Source organism: Gopherus flavomarginatus, chromosome 5, assembly GCF_025201925.1.
Source record: "Gopherus flavomarginatus isolate rGopFla2 chromosome 5, rGopFla2.mat.asm, whole genome shotgun sequence".
Classification (NCBI taxonomy): Eukaryota; Metazoa; Chordata; order Testudines; family Testudinidae; genus Gopherus; species Gopherus flavomarginatus.
The window spans coordinates 25,607,709-25,621,720 of NC_066621.1; the positions used below are offsets into that span (position 1 = coordinate 25,607,709).

The 14,012-nt window shown below is 64.8% G+C and overlaps 1 protein-coding gene across 4 annotated transcripts in view; it reads left to right on the plus strand.

Moving 5' to 3' along the window:
* Nucleotides 1-760: 760 nt before the first annotated feature.
* CELSR2 (cadherin EGF LAG seven-pass G-type receptor 2) overlaps nucleotides 761-14,012 on the plus strand; it is a 62,884-nt gene continuing 49,632 nt past the window's right edge. For 3 of the 4 annotated variants that reach the window (XM_050956054.1, XM_050956055.1, XM_050956056.1), the window contains exon 1: nucleotides 1,354-4,088. In XM_050956054.1, the coding sequence (XP_050812011.1) occupies nucleotides 1,442-4,088 (2,647 nt within the window). In that variant the 5' untranslated portion in view covers nucleotides 1,354-1,441. Of the gene's footprint in view, nucleotides 4,089-14,012 lie in introns of all 4 variants that reach the window. The other variant, XM_050956053.1, reaches the window with a different exon arrangement.

Sequence of the window (14,012 nt, forward strand, 5' to 3'; positions counted from 1 at the left end):
AGATGACTCTAATGGGCCTGATGGAGACAGGCTGGGCTGCCCTAGGAGCCGCCCCAGCACCTGCCCTGCACCCGGGAAGAGCCGTGTCCCTGGCTGCCCACAGGGGCCCGGGTGGGTCCCCCCGCTGGTGGCGAGGCTGCCCTGGCTCCTTTAAGGGCCGCCGCGCTGCGCTGAGCAGGTCTATGGTAATGAGCCTCCCGCAAGCCGCTGCCGCCGCATCGCAGAACCGGGGCTGCCAGGCAGGGAGAGCGGAGCGGAGCTGGGCCAGGGCGCTCGGGCGAGGCAGGCTCGGTCGCCTAGAGGCGGGGGGCGCAGGGAGCCGGGGGCGCCCGGGGGTGGGGATCGGAGGGGCGCAGGGAACCGGGGGGCAGGAAGCCGGAGGGGGCGCAGGGAACCGGGGTCGGGGATCGGGGGGACTCAGGGGGGCGGGAAGCCGGGAGCGCACGGGGGCGGGCGCAGGCAGCCGGGGGGCGGGGAGCCGGAGGGGGCGCAGGGGACTGGGGAGCGGGGAGCCGGAGGCTGCCGGGGGGCCGCAGGGGGCCGGGCGGGCCCCTCTGCCCCGTACCCCGCCGGGCATGAGGCGCGGGGCCGGGCAGAGCCGCTGGAGGAGCCGCCGCTGAAGCGGGAGATGGGCGGTTGCTGCTGCCACCCCAGCCGCGCTCTGCTCCTTCTGCTGGCGCTCGGGGTGCCGCGGCTGGAGGGCGCAGCGCCCGGGCACCACGGGCCGTGCGCTCTGGGGCCAGCGGCCGGGACGCGGCTGATGCTGTTGGACCGGTCCCGGCCGCCGCAGCACTGCGCCCCGCACGCCCTCTGGCTCTGCCCGGCAGGTGCAGCCGGCCTCTGGGCGCACATGTCCGGGCAGGGCTGCGGGGCTGCCGCGGGGAGGGAGCTGCTGAGCCGACTGCTGCCCGCTCGGGCTCCTGGGGCCAGGAGGTGGAGCTGGGCGCTGTGCCTGGAGCCCGGCTCCCGGATCCCCTTGCCCCCCGCGGCCGCTTGGGGAGGCTGCCGGCCGCGGTGCAGGGTGCGGGGCGCTGGGGGGAGCTTCTCCCCGCAGGCCTCGGGGGAGCTGGTCCTCCCCGTCCGGGCCGTGTGTCTCCGATCGGGGCACCCGGTGCGCTTGGGGCTGCTGTGTGAGCGGTGCGCGAAGGGGGAAGGGGCGGGCGGGGGCAGGCAGGGGAGGGGCGCTAGCGTCTTGGTCAACTGGAGTCTGGGCCTGAGTTCCCCCAGGCAGCAGGTGGAGCTGGAGAAGCTGCTCCGGGGGGCGGAGGGGGCCCCGGGCAGAGGGGGCAGCCGGACGAAGCGCCATGTCAACACCAGTCCCCAGTTCCAGCCGCCCACCTACCAGGTGTCTGTGCCAGAGAACAGGCCAGCCGGCACCCCAGTGATCTTGCTGCAGGCCACGGACCCCGACGAGGGCGACGCGGGCCGTCTGCACTACTCCATGGCTGCGCTCTTCGACAGCCGCTCCAACAGTTTCTTCACCATGGACCCCAAGAGCGGGGCCGTGAGCACGGCCGAGGAGCTGGACCGCGAGACCAAGAGCACCCACGTCTTCCGGGTGACAGCCGTGGATCACGGCACCCCCCGGCGCACAGCCCTGGCCACACTCACCATCCTGGTGAGCGACACCAATGACCACGACCCTGCCTTCGAGCAGCAGGAGTACAAGGAGAGTGTGCGGGAGAACCTGGAGATCGGGTATGAAGTGCTGACGGTCAGGGCCACCGATGGGGACGCCAGCGCCAACGCCAACATCCTCTACCGGCTCCTTAATGGCGATGGGGCTCATGCAGCCTTTGAGATTGACCCCCGCTCCGGGGTCATCCGCACCAAGGGGCTGGTGGACAGGGAGGCTGTGGAGTCCTACCAGCTCCTGGTGGAGGCCAGTGACCAGGGCAGGACCCCAGGGCCCCGCAGCACCACAGCCACCATCCACATTTCTGTGGAGGACGACAATGACAATGCGCCACAGTTCAGCGAAAAGCGCTATGTGGCCCAGGTGCCTGAGGACGTGGCTGCCAACTCCCATGTGCTGCGAGTGACGGCCACGGACCGGGACAAAGGTAGCAATGCCCTGGTGCACTACAGCATCATGAGTGGGAACAGCCGGGGCCAGTTCTACATTGATGCTCAGACGGGCAGCATTGACGTGGTCAGCCAGCTGGACTACGAGCTGAGCAAGGAGTACACGCTCCGCATCCGGGCCCAGGATGGGGGGCGGCCCCCTCTGTCCAACATCAGCGGGCTGGTGACCATCCAGGTCTTGGACGTCAACGACAACGCTCCAATCTTTGTCAGCACCCCCTTCCAGTCCACGGTGCTGGAGAATGTGCCCCTCGGCTACTCAGTCCTGCATATCCAAGCCATCGATGCGGACTCCGGGGACAATGCCCGGCTGCAGTATGCCCTGCTGGAGGCCGGCCCCAGGTTTCCCTTTGCCATCAGCAACAGCACGGGTTGGATCGTGGTGGCCTCAGAGCTGGACCGGGAGACGGTGGATTTCTACAGCTTTGGGGTGGAGGCCCGGGACCACGGCAGCCCCCCCATGGCTTCCTCGGCCAGTGTCAGCATCACCGTGCTGGACGTGAACGACAACAACCCTGAGTTCACCGCGAAGGAGTACTCTGTGCGACTGAACGAGGACGCTGCTGTGGGCACCAGTGTCCTGACCGTCTCGGCCATCGACCGGGACGCCAACAGCGTCATCACCTACCAGATAGCCAACGGCAACACTCGCAATCGCTTCTCCATCACCAGCCAGAGTGGGGGCGGCCTCATCACCCTGGCACTACCGCTGGATTACAAGTTGGAGCGGCAGTACCTGCTGACTATCACTGCTTCTGACGGCACCCGGCTCGACACGGCCCAGGTCTTCGTCAATGTGACTGACGCCAACACCCACCGGCCAGTCTTCCAGAGCTCCCACTACACTGTCAACATCAATGAGGACCGGCCGGTTGGCACCACGGTGGTGCTCATCAGTGCCACGGACGAGGACACGGGTGAGAACGCCCGTATTACCTACTTTATGGAGGACAGTATCCCCCAGTTCCGGATTGATGTGGACACAGGTGGAGTCACTACCCAGATGGAGTTGGACTACGAGGACCAAGTGTCTTACACACTGGCCATCACGGCCCGGGACAATGGCATTCCACAGAAATCAGACACCACCTACTTGGAAATCCTGGTCAATGATGTCAATGACAATGCGCCCCAATTTCTGCGGGACTCCTACCAGGGCTCTGTCTATGAGGATGTCCCAGCCTTCACCAGCGTCCTGCAGGTCTCCGCCACTGACCGGGACTCGGGGCTTAATGGGAGGGTGTTCTATACCTTCCAGGGCGGGGATGATGGGGACGGGGACTTCATAATTGAATCTACCTCCGGCATTGTGCGGACGTTGCGCCGGTTGGACCGGGAGAACGTCCCTCTCTATGAGCTACGAGCCTATGCCATGGACAAGGGCATCCCAGCCATGAGGACCCCCGTCGATGTCCAGGTGGCCATCCTGGATGTGAACGACAACCCCCCGGTCTTTGAGCGGGACGAGTTTGATGTCTTTGTGGCAGAGAACAGCCCCATTGGCCTGGCAGTGGCACGGATCACAGCCAGCGACCCGGATGAGGGCACCAATGCCCAGGTCATGTACCAGATCGTAGAGGGCAACATCCCCGAGGTCTTCCAGCTCGACATCTTCTCCGGGGAGCTGACAGCACTGACGGATCTGGATTATGAGGCCAAGGCAGAGTACGTCATCGTGGTGCAGGCCACGTCAGCCCCGCTGGTGAGCCGGGCCACGGTGCACATCCGCCTGCTGGACCAGAATGACAACCCCCCTGTGCTGAGAAACTTTGAGATCCTCTTCAACAACTACGTCACCAACAAGTCCAGCAGCTTCCCCAGTGGGGTGATTGGCCGCATCCCAGCTCACGACCCCGATGTCTCTGACACACTCACCTACAGCTTTGAGCAGGGCAATGAGCTGCACCTGGTGCTGCTGAACCACAGCTCCGGGGAGCTGCGCCTGAGCCAGGCCCTGGATAACAACAGGCCTCTGGAGGCTGTCATGAGGGTGTCTGTCTCAGGTAAGACGCCGGCCGGGCAGAGGGGATCCTAGCCGAAACTCAGGGACACATTCAAGTCGGTGGGGTTTTGGCCTGGACGTCCAAGGGGCCGAGGTGTCAGCCAGAGAAGGGGGGAAGAGCCCATTCAGTGTCACGCAGGCCAGAGAGCCCACACCGGGGCCCTGGCTGGAGCAGCGTTTCTTGGATGCAGGCGTCCAGCGTCGACGCAAAGACCCCAAGTGAGGGTGGAGGCGCTCCGGTCCGGGGCAGTCTGCCTAGTGGCTCTGACCTCAGACTTGTAGTGGGGCTAGTGGATATTCCGAGCTGTTGGCCACTTTGTGCCAGACCCTCTGGCCTCCAGTCCACCTTGAGATCAGGATGGGGTGGGTGCTGCGTGTCGGTCTGCAATTGGCTAAGGCCTAACCAAAGTGCAACCCCTTCAGATCTCTGCTGATCCAGGTGGCTGCTTCCCTTCTCTCCCCTGGCTGGACTATGGGGGAGGCTGTGGCGGCCTGCCGGGGACACCCCCCTCTGCATGTTCGAAACCAACCATCTGGGGCTAGCACAGGAGGCCGTGGCCTTTCCACGGCCAAGCTGCCCTCAGCCCAGGGGCCAGCAGAGCCAGGGCGGGTTGAGGCTGCCCCACGTCCCCCTCTAGCTTCCAGAATCTCCCCTGAAAGGGCCCCTGGGGGAGCTCAGGAGCCCCTGGGAGCCTCGCAGAGAGCAAGGCTCTGGGTTCTGGGGCGGGAAGCAGGCATGGGGCCATCGGTGGGGCTGTGGGGCTGCATCACTCAGAGCTCTGCTGCGGAAGTGGCTGGGCCCCCTCAGTGTAATCACAAGGGCTATGTGTGGCTATGGTACTGGGGTGGGGACCAAGCAGGGGGGCGGTGCCAATGCAAGGGGCGATCCCTGTAGCTAGCCAGACAGCTCTCATTTCCCCATGCGCCCGCCCCTGTTCTGCTTCCCTAATGTAGCTGTAGTGGTGTGGCGGGTACCAGAGGAAGGGCGAGGTGAGGTGGGTGCTAGGGGCGGGGCATGGTGCGGCGAGGGGTGGGGTGCGGCAGGTGCCGGGGGAGGGGTGAGGTGAGGTGGGTGCTGAAGGCGGGGCATGGTGTGGCGAGGGGTGGGGTGCAGCAGATGCCGGAGGAGGGGTGGGGTGAGGTGGGTGCTGGGGGCGGGGCATGGTGCAGCGGGCTCCAGGGGAGACACCATCTCACAGCAGCACAGGCGCTGCCTGGGGCAACAGGCAGGCAGATGTGAGCCGGGGGCTGTGACTGTCACGTGCAGGAGTGGCGCTAGGGTTTCTGATGCCCTAGGCGGACGGCCATTTCGCCGCCCCCCGCGGATCCAGTGGACCTACCACAGTCATGCCGGCGAACGGTCCGGTGCTGGAAAGGCTCCGGTGGGTACTGTGGTAGGTCCGCCGGAGCCTTTAGACCAGCGCACCATCCGCCGAAATGACTGCAGCAGCTCCACCGGATCCTTTCCAGCACCGGACTGTCCGCCGGCATGACTGCAGTAGGTCCACCGGACCCGCGTGCCGCCCCCCGGCAAAAATAGCGCCCCCCAAAAATTCTGGCGCCCTAGGCCATTGCATAGGTCGCCTAAGTGGTAGCGCCGGCCCTGGTCACACGTGGTCTTTCCACCTTAGCCAGAGCTAGGATCAGGCAGCTGCTGAGTGTCTCCTTTGTGGCCCCTCCAGCAGGCCGTGGCACCAGGTGCTTCCAGGCGAGGGCTCTCAGGGGTCACTGACCCACTGCTGGCTGGGGACAGGATTTGGTTGGAGGGGCAGAGGTGGGGCCTGGCTCACAGCGTGTCGGGGGAGTGGCTGAGCCCCAGGGCTTTGCCTTGACCCTGTCAGGGCCAGGAGTTGCTGCTCGGGGTGGGATGATGTGCTCAGACCCACCACAGCTGTCGCTGCTGTCTGTCTGCAGCACTGCCTGGCCTGGGCCCAGTGCCTGGCCCCTCGCAGGGCAGCCAGACTGATCCTACGGGCATGGCTTCTCTTCTCGTGGGCTGGAGAATGCGGCCCAGATCCTACCAGGGCTTTTGGAACCTGAGTGCCTTGAAATCAAGGGCTGCAGGTGGGGTGGGGAGGTGGAGCTGGGCCAGAGAGGCTGGGCGTGTGGAACACACTAGGCCTGCGACAAAGCCAGAGCTGACCAGCCCCTGGCCACTGGGCCACCCTCCCAGCTAGCCTTAGCCACCCCGTCCCACTTTCCCCCAGTCCTCCTGGTGTGGGCATCTCAGCGGAGAAGACAAGATCTGACTGGGCCTGGGGACAAGTTTTGGGGGGGCTGGCTCTGCCGTGCCCTGCTGTGCCGTGCCGCTGCCCGTGGGCTAGGGCTGAATCAGAGGTCTCCAGTCTGGGACCTTTCCCCCACATGCGAGTGGTTGGCACTGGGCCTGAGAAGCAGGGCGGGGTGTGTGAGTAAACACCTAGACAGGCGTTCCCTGCACAGGCTTGGAGGCAGGGCCTGCCCACTATCTCCTGCTCCTGGCTCGGGATTTCCCCTGCACTAGTTGGCGCTTGTTGGCGTCTCGCTTGGGCCCGTTCTGCCAGCTTGCTGCTGGGGGCCATGGAGCTGCGTCAGTGTCCGCGGAGGGGGCAGTGCCCATGTGCCCCCCCGGTGCTGTGCTGGGGAGTGTGCAGCTGTAGCAGTGAGGCGCTGGGCGCGGCCGGCCAGGGCTGTTGCTGGGGCTATGTCTGGCTGAGGAGAGGGCGTGGCAGGCTGGGACGAGCCATGGCAGGACTCAGCACCAGGGGGGACTATATGTGCCGTGGGGGTGGGGGAAGCTGCATTTCTGGTGATCTGTGCCATGTGACCAGCCTGTAGCCCTTTCCCCAGGCCAACGGGGCCAGTGGTGTGGACAGGCGCTAGCCAGAGTCTTTCCAGCTTTCCAAAGCTGTGTTGGATTGGTGCTGCCTGACTGTTATCTGGGCTGCTCTCAGAGTCCCAGGGCCTGGCTGGCCCGGCCCGGCTTTGCTGGCGTGGAGTGGGGAGGGGTATCACCCACGGTAGCGTGGGGAGAGGGCCCTGCTGGGGCCCCTCCTTAATGCTGCTGAAGGTTTGCTCTGAGGCCAGCCCGCCGGGACCAGCTTGTAGCTGCAGGCTGCAGGCAGCTGGGGAGCAGCTGTGCCTGAGTCCTGCAATTAGCCTCTCCATGGGGGCCACACTGTGCACCTGCGGGGCTGGGGGAGAGATCCGAGCAGGTAGGCACTGGGCCTGGGGCCGCTCTCGCTGGAGGGGGGCCTGGTGATTAGCGCAGTCGCACCTGGGCCCTCTGCCAGGGAGGTCCCAGCTGGGGCTGTGCTGCGAGGTGTCAATAGCTCAGACATGAGGCAGCTTTAACCTCTTGTCAACGCCCCTGCCCCGACCTCAGGCTGGGCCTGCCCCGGGAGACAGAGCCGAGCCATGCTGCCAAGGGGGTGGGGCTGGCGCCTCTCCTGGCAGATGCAGAGGGGGAGCCGCCCCCCAGCTCTACCACCAGCCTGGCTCCGGGGGTGGTGCCCAGCTGGGGACGAGCCTGAGGAAGGGGCTGGGAGCCTGTCCATGCCTTAGGTGGAGGGGTTGATTGGGGCTAGGGGGAGAACCAGCGCTAGAGCCCACTGTGAGTCAGGTGCCTACCTGCCTTTGGGGGTCTGGGCCTGAGCCTCTCCACAGGAGCTGAGCCCGAAAACACCTCGGTCCCCTTGCGTCCCTGCAAGGGGCCTGTCTCCACCAGCGGGATGTGGGAGCAGCACACTGGGGCCAGCCTGGAAGAGTGGGGTGGACAGCAGCTCTCCCCCCAGCTGCCTGGCGCATGGGGTTGGGGGAGAGAGCCGGGGTGCGGGGCCAGTGACTGGCGCTCTGAGGAAGGACCTGCTATGCTGTCCCCCTCCATCCTGACCCGCAGCTCCCCTCATTGGGCCAGCTCCAAGCTGTGTGGAATAGCCCAGCATTTTTCAGCTGTGTCCCTGTGTTCCCAGGGGATGCACCGCCGACCATCACACTCGTCCTGCTACTCCCTTAAGCCAGGGGCATGGCTGCGTCTGCCCCAGTGCAAAGCCCAGGAGAGTGGGTGGGGGCTGAGGGGTGGCCGTGGCTTGGTGGCAGCTAAGACACTCGAGCCATCTGCTCGCTGTTGGGGCTGCAGGCAGAGGCCTGGCCGCCCATGAGCAGCTCAGGGAGCCCTGGGAGTGCCTCTGTCTGGCCCTGCTCTGGGTGAGGGCTGCCACCAAGCGAAGAGGGGCACTGGGGGGTGGCCCAGGGGATTGGTGGGCCGAGAAGCCAGGAGATTAGCCCAGCTCGACCTATATGGCTTGGGGGGGGTGGGGCGAGAGTGGCGCAGGAGTCTTGAATAGGAAGGAGCAGATTGCTGCCATAAGCCACTGGAAAGACGTGAAATAGGTCAGGGGCATCTGGCACCCCAGCAAGGCCCCTCCCTCAGACATCTGGTGCTGCCTCCAGACCTGCCTCATCAGCCACTTCATGAGGCAGCGCTGGGGGGCTGGCAGGGGAAGGTGGTGTTGGCACAGTCTGTGGGGCTGGGAAGAGCTCTCCTGGGCTGGGTAAAGTGAAGGCTTGTATGACCTGGGGCTGAGCAGAGGGGTGCCCGTTTCCCCCAGGAAGGGGACCAACCCCCAGGTGCCCAGGGCAGCCACACCAGGGAGCAGCTTGCAGGAGCTGGGAGGAGGGCGATGGAGATGCTGAGGTGTCAGGCTGGAGGGCACCCCAGGGCCCAGCCCTGTTCACAGGGAGATCAGGGAGTTGAGATAGGGGGTGAGGGTGGCAAACGCATCCCGAGTTGTGATGCCCTGGGAGGACTCGTCCCCAGGCAGGGCCCGGAGCTGCACCCCAGAGCAGTTCCTTCCTGCCATTTGGCTGTGAAGACAACAGCTTTTCTCCCCACGTTCCTGTAGAAATGGGCATGTGGGTCCAGCCAGGCTGGGGGGCATGGTGAGACATGGGAGGGGGGCTGGATGTGACACGTTGCTCACCAAGGTCTGGGGCCTTGGGGTCCAGTGGGTTAGATCGGGGGAGGGGAGAGCTGGGAGTCAGGACTCCTGGGTTCTGTTCCCAGTTCTGGGATGGGATTGGAGTCTGGTAGCTAGAGCCAGGGTAGTGGGCATCAGGATGCCTGGGTTCTCTCCCTGCATCTAGGAGGGAAGTGGGTCTAGTGCAGGGGAGCTGGGAGTCTGGACTCCTGGGTTCTGTTTCTGACAGCCATTGATGCTCTGTGCCTCAGTTTCCCCACTGCTGACATAAGGATGAAGTCACCTGTCAGGGTGGAGGCTCTTAGTGGCTGTTTGCTCCTTGCCAAATGCTTGATAGAGCATTGGGGGTCATGTTTCCGCTGCCGGCTGGAACGACGTGCGTGTCTGGGGGGGCAGTGGTCTTGGGGACCCCAGGGCACTGCTTATGGGGGTAAGGAGGCATGGCCCCTGTGCAAAGGCAGTATTTCTGTTCCAGCCGAGGGGCAGGGCGGGGGCTGTGGCCTGGGCCCACAAAGGGTGAGCCGAGGAGGAAGGGCTGAGAGCTCCCAGGGTCCAGACTGGAGAGTGGCTGGGTGGGCCTTGAAGCTCTGTGGGTGGTCACTCAGTCGTGTCCTTGTGCTATGGCGATGGGCGATGAGTGGCAGAGACCCCGGGGCTCTGCCAGGCTAAGAGGTGGCACACTGGCAGTGCCAGGGAGGGGATCCCCTGCTCTGTTGGGTGCCTGGCACATGCCCTGATACCTGGTCTGGACAGGGTTGGGGGAGCTGTCTGCATGGGGCTGGCCAATGCTGGGGGCTGGGGAGGAAATTGGGGGGTTCCCACTCCCTCTTGTGGGACTCAGAGGGGACTGGCATGCTTGTCCTTCCCTGGACACCCCCCCTAGAGTGAACCATTCTGCCATGGGGCAGGGGCGGGGTGTACCCAGCAGAGGAGGGCTCAGGGCAGATGTGATCCCCACTGATCTCAGCCCACCGAGGGCGCGTTCGGGTGCGGGGGTTCTACCCCCTAGGAAAGGAAGGGCCGGAGCCCAGCCCCAGGTGGGAAGCTCAGGGCAGCCCTGGGATCTTTGGGCAACCTGCCAATCAGGTGCTGCTTGGATCACGCTGCGCACTGAGCCGAGGGCACCTGAGTCTTTCCACTGCCCGGGTCCTGCTCATCTTGTGCCCGTCAGTGGGCACACGGGGGCCAGGCCCTTCCCGACTGCACGTCTCCACTGACCTCCAACCCTTTGCTGAGCCCTGCCTTCCTCTCCCCCTGCTCTGAGTCCAGAGCAGCAACCAACAGGCTGAGCCTGCTTCTGGCTGAGGGCGGTGGAGCCATGAGGCCCTTTGCTGGGGTGAGACTGAGCCTGGCTCCTGGCAGCTGGGGTGACTCTTGAGGGCCCGGCACATCCAGGCTGCAGCATCGAGCAGCACGGCAATGGCCATGTGACGGCCTCTGGTGGAGCCACTCATTGTGCTGAGCTGGCCCGTTTAGCTTGGTCTTTGTTCAGATGCTGCCCAGGCCCTGCTGAGTGCTGGCTGGAGCTGGCTGGCTGGGGAAGTGGACTTGTCAGACAATGCTCCAGCTGAGGAGAGCGAGAGATGGTTAGGCTGCTGCTTTTCTGTCGCTGAAATGCCCTGATTTTGTCTGGAACCCCTGGCCTGCTGGGCTCTTCCCCAGGGCCTCGCTGGTGTCTGGAGAGAACAGACACTGTGGGGAACCCCAGTGTCCCCTGGGACACCGCCCTGGGCTTGTGTATGTATGTCAGGGGCTGGCTGGCACCCAGCCTGTCCCCGTCCCCTCCAGCTTGGCCGGTGCCTGACAGGAACCAGGCTGGTCATGGTCAATGCCTGGCAGACTTCTCCTGCCAGCCACACAGCCTCTGTGTCTTGCCTTTCCGCCAGCCCTGCAGGGCACGGCCACCCTGATTGGCCATTGCCATTTGCAGAGAGCCGGGCCCCCTGCAGCACCCCCTGCCCCTTACTGAGCAGCCCCTCCCCATGGAAGGGACTCCCCCCTCCCTATGCTCCCCCTAACCCCAATCCTCTGGCTCAGCTGGGACCTGAGCAGGCCCAGCTGCCCCTGTGGTCCAGGTTGCCCTGGGGGCAATTTGTTACCGAGGCCTGTTTGCACCCCTGTGTCCAGCCCCTTGTGCCCCGAGCGCTAGCAGAACTCTGCCCCTCCGCTGCCCTTCTCAGGCCTGGGGTTTGTGTCTGTGTCACCCTAGCAGCTGGGGCTGTGCGGGTCGTTGGCAGCAGGGGCTCCGCCCTGGGAAGAGGGAGTTAAGCGGCTCAGAGATGCGATAACATTCAGCCACTGCTGACCCCAGCTGGCTTTGAACCAGTGCCCCAAGGGGATAGGCTCCGCAGTCTGGGCCCGATCCCAGTGCCCTGTGCCAGCCTGCTGGCATGGGATTGGCATTGAAGGAGCAATGCAGTGCCCCACCAGTAATGTAACGGTCACCACCATAAGACTCATGCTGGCCTTTCCCCGTGCCTCAATTTCCCAAGCATTGGCCTGTGGATGCTGCTACACGCCCCCATCCTCCCATGAAGCGATGTTCAGCTGCTGGCTCAGCACTAGGCACTAAGAGTGATGGCAGCCAGCTCTTCTGGTGGGAGCGGGTCCTGGGCTACCTTGCAGGGACCTGGGCGTGTGGGTCAGCTCTGATCCCTGGCTCCCGGCCAGCACAGTCCCACCCAAAGGAAAGGCCAGTGCAGGGGCTTGTGGTGCTGCTGCTGCTCTGAGGGGCCCAGAGCCAGGGGTTTGGGATAATTGTACCCTTTCCTGCTGGCCTCCCTCCAGTTCCCCCCAAGGCTTCGGTGTCACAAAACCGCAGCCTGGCTCCACCTGGCCGCGTCCCCTTCCCCCTGGCGTGGCCTGGCCGCTCATTGCCCTCCCGTAGGATGTGGAACAGACAGACCCCCTTGATTTCCCTACGGGTTCTCCATGGCTCCCAGCAATCACAGGCTCCTTCATAACATAAGGTCCACTGGTGCTGTATCCCTCGCCAACCCCAGGTCCATGCCCCCTCCTGGCACCAGCTAGCCAGGCACTGGGTGGGAAATGGGCTAGACCTTCCATCCCTGGCTGCTGGGTCTGGGGCCTGTGGAGTGTCCTGGCTGTGAAGCTATGTGTCCCAGGGTCCAGACCCCATCTCCCTGCAGCGTGACGGGGAGAGAGAGGCTTAGACCCTGGGCTGGGGAGCAGCGCAGGGCACCAGAGGCAGATGGGCCCTACTGAACTGAAGGGGGGGTTGCAAGTGCCATGTGCAGGGTGGGATTGGGGGGACATGAAGTCATTCCTGGGTGGTGCTGTGGGTTCCCCTCGCTGTGCCCCCAACCACCTCTGCCTTGCACCCCTAGAATGAGGGGCCCCCTTTGTTCATGGGGAGCATGGCCATGGGGTGAGGGTTGGCTGAGGGGGCTGGTTGGGAACTGGCTTTGGGGAAGGGGATGGCTGAGTTTTGGAGCTGGAAGAGGGGTATTGGGCCCGTAGCCTGGTCTCTGAGCTTGGCCCCCTTCACCTAGCTCTGGCCCAGCCCAGTGTCTTGCTGACACCTGGAAGCCAAAATAACCCTTCGTGTCCCAGCCCAGCTCCTGCTTGTGTGGCCTGCCCTGGGCGCAAGTATTTACACATCTGCTCCACCCCAGAGTCAGGGCTGTGCGCCAGCCGGGGCTGATCCCTGATGTCACGGAGGCAGCTTCCCCCAGGCAGTGTGGGACACTGTCAGGGGGGTCTGTGCTGTGGGGGGTGTAGGTAGGGTGCTGAGGGGGATGCTGTGCTGTGGGGGGCACAGGCAGGGTTCCTCCTGGATCATTAATGGTTCCTGCCCCTCTGGCTTCGGGGGGGGGGCAGGGGTGGCAGTGGCAGAGTCGGTCTCGGCAGTGGACTGTGTGGGATGGAGCAGTGAGACACTCTCTCTCCGTTAACTCAACTGTGCTGTTAATCTCTCCCCAGCCTGGCCAGGCCTGCGACTGTGCGTTAGCTGCCAGCTGCATGGGCCGGGGGTGCGCTTGATGCCATCCCGGGGCTCCGCTGCCCCCCTGCTCACAGAGGGCACCTGGGGCTGGGGGGGGGTTACACCCCTGGGGTCTGGAGTGGGAGGGGTTCAGGGCATTGGGGTCCCTCCTTTAATCCCTGCAGTGCTGGTGCAGCCAAGTCCTGAGCTGGGCACAGAGGCCTTGGGCCCAGCTCTGTTGGCCTGCCCAGCCCGGCGTTGTGCCTGGAAACGGCCTGGTCTGAGTCCAGCAAGGAACCTCTCTTCTGCTAGGGGACCCCAGCATCCAGGCCCCCAGAGACTCACATGGTACTGCTTGGGGTAGGCCAGACTGGGACCCGGCATGTCTGGGGGGAAGGTCACAGAGTGTGGGGCTGGCAGGAGAGATTGGGGGGGATGTCCTTGGGGTGTAACCAGCCAGAGCTGGAGTCAGTGAGTCTGCCCCCCCCCATGTGTCTGAGGCTAGTGTGGGGCTGGCGGGGCCTAAGGCCACATGGGAAGGACAGACGTGGAGGGGGCTGATGCCCCAGATGGTCCCTGCCCGGTGGGTGCCTGCTGGGGGCATCACCATGGGACCATTGTCTCCATGGTGATCCACATGGGGACCCGCATCACTCAGCTCCCCCCGGCCCCGGTCTGGTGCTAGAGGATCTGGCTGCAGCCACGTCCCTGTGACCGCTCCAGAGATGGGGGGGAAGACCGGGGTGGGGGGAGGAGCCCTTTCTTCTCCAGCACAGTGGCACAAAGGCGGGGCGGGTGAGGGCGGGGTGGGGGCAGCCGGGCACAAAGGGGTTCGGGGCACCAGGTCGGAAAGCGGAAGAATGAGCTGGGGACTAGAGAATAGGGGCAGCTCCCCCTCCCCTCCCCTCCCCCACCCGCCTTCCTGCCTGCCAGCCCCACAGCACCTCCCCCAGCTCCCCACTCTCAGCCCTGACACCCCTTCAGCTTCCCATCTGTCACCTTCCCCCGCTCACCCCAGAGCCCC